At 47.8% G+C, this 7007-nt stretch overlaps 1 protein-coding gene across 2 annotated transcripts in view; it reads right to left on the bottom strand.

Annotated features, from left to right (window-relative positions):
* Nucleotides 1-3640: 3640 nt before the first annotated feature.
* The window catches only part of SPRED3 (sprouty related EVH1 domain containing 3), a 29339-nt gene continuing 25972 nt past the window's right edge, over nt 3641-7007 (bottom strand). For both annotated transcript variants that reach the window (XM_087971210.1, XM_026688456.2), the window contains 2 exons: nt 6062-6223; nt 3641-5804 (listed from right to left, as the gene is read on the bottom strand). In XM_087971210.1, coding sequence (XP_087827336.1) covers nt 5091-5804; nt 6062-6223 — 876 coding nt within the window. In that variant the 3' untranslated portion in view covers nt 3641-5090. The remainder of the gene's footprint in view (nt 5805-6061; nt 6224-7007) is intronic.

Below are 7007 nucleotides of genomic sequence, written 5' to 3'. Positions count from 1 at the left end.
TCCGGGCTTGGCTTTCAGGCATGAAAAAACACACAAATCACAAAAAAAAACACCATAGAATTGTATATATTAAGGGCAGGATGCAGGTGCCATCTTAAGTCGTCCTAAAGATGTTTCTTTCCCCCAAACTGGAACATGCATCTTATTATCCCATAATAAGTTTTGACCTAAATGAGGAAATGCACTTATTTCCCCGCCTCTTTTGTGTTCTCTCTGTCATCCTTCAAGCTCGACATATCCCACAAATACAAGTCTTAAAAATTCTGGAGACTCCCTAAGCCAGTCTAGAGCTAAGTCCTCGACTTAAAACACACGTTCATTTAGTGTCTGAAGTTACAACGGCACCATCAAAAGTGACTTATGACCGTTTCGTTAAAACTTAACAACTGTTGCAGTATCGCTGTGGTCACACGATCAAAATTCAAACACTTGGCAACTGGCATGGACTTACGACGGTTGCAGTGTCTCTTTTTGCAGCCTTCTGACAAGCAAAGTCACTGCGGTGATTCACTTAAGAACGGTGGCGAGGAAAGTTGCAAAACTCACTTTTTTAACAACTGCCTAGCTTAGCAGCAGACATTTTGGACTCAACTGTGGTCGTCAAAAAACTACCCATGTTTTGTTGTTGCTTGGGATGGGATGGGCAAAACAGGAAAAGGAAATCTTCTTTTAATGTGCTCTTCTTTGCTTAAAGATTTCATGCGTTCTCACAGGCAACCCCAGTTCCTTAACCCATCATGCATCCAAACGCGGCCTGAGCAGAAACGGCAAGGCAGAAAACTAAAACATTTAAGAATACGAATGGCCCTTTTTACATTTTAGTTCAAAACTACCAACTCCAAACATTTTCCACCAGACTTTAAAAATGACCACATTGAGGAACGAGCCAATCCTCTAGATCAGGGACCTTGGCAGAGTTTAAGACTTGCGGACTTCAACTCCCAGAGTTCCCCAGCCTCGCAAGCTTGGCTAGGAAATTCTGGGAGTTGGAATCCACAAGTCTTAAAGTATCCAAGGTTGGATACCCCCCTCGGCTAGCTCTTAACCAGCCTACAATTTTAGCACTTCTAGATGTCGAAAACTCACACACAACACCCTGATGCTCAAATTTTAAAACACAGCCTGGGCTATTTTATTTTATTCTTTTTAAAAAAAACCACCACTCCTTCCATCCGGCCCTTTGCTAGAGGAAATCAGCACATCTGCTTTAAATGTATTATGCAAACTGTACCGCCTGCCTATCAGATTATTTTGCATAATTCCTACAGTTTGGAAGCTTGGGGTTATGAAAGAAAAAAAAAATTGGTTTTTGCTTTCAAGGCAAGGGAGGAAAAGGGTTGAGAACTGCTAAGCAGGAAACCCAAATGGAGCTAAATTAGAGGATTTCTGAAAAATTGAACTTGCAGGATTTTTAAGTGCTCTAATTCCACTGGTGGCTGGACCTGAATATGGTTGACAAACAAGGAAGAGCTCTCTTTTTTTAAGATTTAGGAAAATATTGTCTCAGCCCACGGGAAGACCTAAGATCTGTTGCCTGCAAACCAGATCTTATTTTTCCAGGTAAGCCAAGCCGCATCTCGAGACATCTTTTTATGCACCAAAGTTTACCCACTTCCACATCTTCCTTGAAACGTTTAAGAAAAATATAACCTGGTTAAAATATTTTGTGCGTTCGCGTCAGGGATTGCATGTTGTGCGTTGATGTGCCACCTGGACACGGGCAGAAAAAGCTTGTGGCCCATTCTAACTGGTTAAGCATAGAGAGAAAGGAAGATTAAGAGCATAACAGAGTTGGAAGGGGTCACTGGAGGACTTCTAGTCCAACCCCCCCTGCTCAACCAGGTTATCGTATACAGGTAGGCCTCGACTTAGAACCATTTGTCAAGCGACTGTTCAACGGGACAACGGCACTGAAAAAGATGACTTACAACCAGTCCTCGCACTTACAACTGCTCTGCGTCCTCACAGTCACATGATCAACATTTGAGCACTTGGCAACCAACATATATTTCTGATGATGCAACTTTCCGAGCAAAATCATTGGGGGTGGGGGGGGCAGGGGGAAACGATACTTACTTAACGACTGCATCATTCACTTAACAACTGCAGGGATTCAACTATGACAAAAAGGTCATAAAATCAGACACAACTCATTTAAGAAGCAGCTTGGCGAGCTGCAGAAATTGTGGCGCCTGTTGTAGCCATAGTAATACAGTTCTCCCACCCCCCCCCCCCGGGATTAAATGGACGAGGTGTCAACTAAAAAATACTCCTTTGGTCTTTTTAGTTGCCATCAGAAAGGGAGCGAGGGGAAAGCAGTGCATTCCTTAAATGCCTCAGATAATAGCCTTGGCAGCCGAAGCTGTTGGCGCGCAAGATTATTACTGGAGAACATGATTGCTGACTCTTGGCTATGGAGGTGTCCCATTGGAGAATATACATCCAGGGGGTGGGGGTAAGGCCAGGGTCAAGGGGGAAATGAATGATGTATTTTAGTGTCGGCTGCACCAGCTAAAGCCAACATGGCTACTACTAATCAATTTTTTCTACTCTGAGAGATGTGGTTAGAGACTTACGATTTGAATGAGAGTGGATTTGTTGGAGCCCTGACATGAGGGAAAAGCAGCCAGGGGAAAGAGGGGCCTCTCCTTGTTTCAATACGTTTTTAATGGCCGTGTTTGATTTTTAGCCCGGAAGTGCCCGAGAGACTTCCGTAGTAAGTCTGGGATGCTAAGAGTTAATACTACAGGTAGTTCATGATTTACAATCATTTAACAACAGTTCGAAGCTAGTTGACCTCAGGGAGAAAAAAGTGACTTACGACCTGTTCCCTGAAATTACAAGTACTGTACCACTCTTGCGGTCATGCGATCACAGTTTGCAACCTTCCAAGAAGTTAAGTCACCTAACAATTGTGGTCCGGTCACAATGACTCACTTTACAACTGTACCGATTTATGAATGGAAATTCCTCTCTCTGATACGGTTATAAGTCGAGGACTACCAGCAATGGCAACTGGGGGGAGGGGTGGTGGTGAAATCTCAGAAAGAGCAGCCTGATGGCAAAAATTGGAGTCCCGGGTAACCGCTAAGCATGCAAAGATAATCATTGGGATTATTGCCCCCCTTCAGGGCAGGCGAATTGATGCCAATCAGCAACACGCACACATCCTTCTCCGGTTGGTACCAACCCTCCAAACTAAACACAGCCTGAGCAGAAAACTAGAAGGCCAAGCAAACAGGACGGTTTCAATATGATTTTTTTTTTTAACCACCTGTGTCTTGGACTACAATTTCCAGCAGGCCCAGCTGGAACGGTGAAAGAAGAGGGGAGGGAGACCAGAGGTGGTATTCAACCGGTTCGGACCAGTTCTGGAGAACTGGTAGCGGAAATTTTGAGTAGTTCGGAGAACCAGCAAATCCAGCCTCTGTCTGGCCCCACCAACCCCATCTCTTCTCTGCCTCCCATTGAGTCCCAGCTGATCGGCTGGGTCTCCTTTGGTGGCCCTGCACAGGAGAACGGAGCTGAAAAGCAGGTGGGGTGCAGAGCAGTAACCTTCCCCAGGGTGGGGAGGAATTTTGCAGTATCCTTCCCTGCCATGCCCACCAAGCCACGCCATGCCCACCAAGCCGTACCACATCCACCAAGCCACGCCCACAGAACCGGTAGTAAAAATGTTTGAATCCCACCACTGAGAGGGACTGATGCCCCACCAGGCTGGGAAGGTCCAGGACAGCTGACTTAAGGACAACCTCACCCTTCTGGTCTTCCTGACCCTCACCCTACCAGCAAAGGGTCCTTGTTCACTCGTGGAAAGAGCCTTTGAAGACAGAGACACGTATTCAGCACATCATCAAATATCATGCAAAAATAATAAAAATACAGGTAGTCCTCGACTTACAACAATTTGTTTAGTGGCCAAAGTTACAATGGCCCTGAAATAAGCGACTTCGGACTGTTTTTCACACTTACGATGTCACAGCGCCTCCACGTTCACGCGATCAAAATTTAGGCGCTTGGCAACTGACCCAGATTTATGACGGTTGCACCATCCTGGGGTCGTTTGATTTCCCTTTTTTTTGCGACCTTCGGACAAGCAATGGAGAAGCCAGATTCACTTAACAACCTTATTGTTGTGAAGAAGTGTAAATGATTCACTTATCTGGCAAAAAAAGGTCATAAAATAGGGCAGGGCTCACTTAACAAGTGTCTCGTTTAGCAATTGAAATGTTGGGCACAATTGGGGTCATAAGTCAAGGACTACCGGTACCCAGGACTTAAAAATTCCGGACTGCGATGGGTCGGGGAAAAGTAAAGGAGAACAGGATGAGATCCCAAAAAAAAGAGAGACATCTTCTCGTCACCCCTGCTGAGCCCACGTCTTACAGGCTATTACATCTGTCTTAAGAAGACATTGGGTGTGTCACAGGGAAGCGGGGAGGCAAGGAATGCTTTACCTGCCTGATTGCTTTGCCAAAATACATGGCTGGTTGGGGTGGTCCAGCTCGGTGGAGGTTGCCCAAGCCTGCCTTGGATTCATCCAAACATATACAGAAAGGATGGGCGGAGCTTATGGATGTTACCAACATCGGTAAAACGTGGGATGCTTTTGGAGTTCATAGTAAACTTTGGTCAAAGTTACGGCGTAGTCCTCTCGTTTTGTTTTCCCGAGTTTATCCTCCCTTTCCTTAAAATAAACCCTCCCCAAAAAACCACCCCTAGAGAGAACATCGCAGGGAGGGGGAAAAATACGTGCCTAGCGCAGACCCATTACAACATCTGACCACAGAGCTTACAAGAAAAGGGTCACCTGCGCGTCTTGCTTTCCCTTTCCTCTGCAATAAAGAAAGTCCCAGTTTTGGGACAGAAAATAGTCCCGTGAGGTCTCCCAGGAGTGCTGCCAACCATCTTCACCAGGGGTCCTTTTCCCCAAAGGGGTGAAAGGGAGTGTGGGAGGGGGGGAGAGCCAGCCTGGGGAAGGACTGGAACCCCAGCAAGCCTCCGTGTCGGAGGAAAGCTGCCTGGCTTACGCCCGTCGTGGCCTTGGTGGCAAAGAAAACCCAAACGGTGCGCCTGGGAATTGCTCAGTTTCACCGGACGGCTTTGTGCTTGCCGCCACAACAACCGCAGCGCTCACCGCAGGAGTAGCAGGCGTGAAGGGGTAGGTAGCAGCACATGCACGGGACCACCAAGGAGAGGGTGGCCAGAGCCAGCCAGCGGATGCAGAAGTGTGGGTGGCCGGTGTCGCAGGAACAAGGGTCCGAGTACTCCCCTTCCGAGTCTGACATGCAGTGGTAGAGCATGCTCTCGGCGCACCACATACAAGTGAACTGGTAGACACAGTGGCCGATGGGGTCCGGCGCATCCTGGCACTGTCCCCGCCCGTTTTCTTCATTGTTAAAGACATCCCGGCAGTAAACGCACCGTGAGGGCACCGTGTCCTCTTCCACACCCATGATGGCTCCAGGGGGCGGCTGCGGAGACTGCTGTTGCTCCTTCATTGGCTTATGTTTCGTGGGGGAGGAGGCCCCATGGATCCGGCAGGAGGGCGAAGCCTTGGGGTCCTTGAGCCGCCCTTCGGCCCCAGGGGGAAAGCTGTACTCCTTCTCCCGGGGAGATCGGCTGCCCCGGCCGCCCTTCTCAAAGTGTACGCATAGGTCAATCTTCTCGGGGTCTGGCTGGTGCTTCTGAACCACGGCCCGCCGGTAGTCCTCGTAGCCTTTGGTGACCCAGGGACAAGGGGTGATGCTCTCCAGCTCCTCCTCATCTGGGAGAGTCAGCTGCTGCAAGGGCTCGGCTTGCACCTGTGGGCGTTGGAGAAGAAAAGGATGGAAGTCAAGCCCTGGGAATTGGAGGAGGAGGAGGAGGAGGAGGAGGAGGAGGAGGAGGAGGAGGAAAAAAGAGGGGAGGGGAGAGGAAAAAGGAGGAAAGAGGAGAAAGAGGCAAAGGAGAAGAGAGAGGAGAGGGAGACAGAGAAGGAGGAGAAGAGAGAGGGGAAGAAAGAGGAGAAGGAGAAAGAGAAAGAAAGGAGAGGAGAGGGGAGATTATTCTGACTGCGCACCGGTCCAGCTGAGCTTGCCCCTTGTGTTGAACTGAAGGGGAACTCTTCCGAAATGGGGGTGCGAATGAAGCAGGTGGAAGAGGACTCGCTGGTCACAATGGTGATGGGTTTGGGGAGCATCTCCTTCTGGCTATTTGAGGAAGACTCGCTATCTGTGCGCACCTAGAGAGAGAGAAGCCACAATGCAGAGGTTAGGTTAGGCTGAGTCCCAGAGCAGGTCCCCATGGCTTTTCAATTGCTCCTAGCACAAGGTAGACTTGAGACCAAGCGAGGAACCAACTTTTACAGGTAGTCCTCGACCACAGGATACCTCAACTGGTTGTAAAGGCAAATTGGTTGTCAAGTGCCTGAATTGTGATCACGTGACCAGGGTGGTGGTAGTACAATGGTTGTAAGTACCGTTAAATATGAGTGATAATGTATTTAAATTTAGCAGCAGGAGCAGTGGGGTTGTGCAATGAGCCAGAACACACAGTTCTGGTTGATTGGTTGAAGAGGGCTGACTCCTGCGTGAGGCAATCTGCGCTGTGATTGGTTGCTGTGGATATAAAGGGGGAGGTTCCTTTTTTCCCGCCTTTTTCTTCTGTGGGCCCTTGTTTACTCTGTGATTTACCTCATGATTATCCCATTTGCCAGATTATTTAGTTTGCTGTATAAATAGATGTAAAATATATTTATTTATATAAAACTGCAAGTTTGTGTCAGCATCTCTGACTTCATTTGGATACCTGCTGCACAAATTCCTGACAGCACTACTCTTCGAAAAACAAAAAAAAGGAGAATATTTGTAGCTCAGTACAGAATGTTTTCTGAGTTTCGTGGGGGTTTTGCAGACATTTCGTGGCCCAAACTAAGTAACATCATCAGTATTAGTAGTAGTAGCAGTAGATATTTAAATTTAGGAGCTGGAGCAGTGGGGTTGTGCAGTGAGTCAGAATACACAGTT

The sequence above is a fragment of the Notechis scutatus genome, chromosome 8, assembly GCF_049901735.1.
Source record: "Notechis scutatus isolate UNSWTSFEM ecotype Mainland chromosome 8, rNotScu1.2, whole genome shotgun sequence".
NCBI lineage: Eukaryota > Metazoa > Chordata > Lepidosauria > Squamata > Elapidae > Notechis > Notechis scutatus.
The sequence above is the reverse complement of the archived record's forward strand: the minus strand, read 5'-3'. Positions and strand labels throughout refer to the sequence as shown.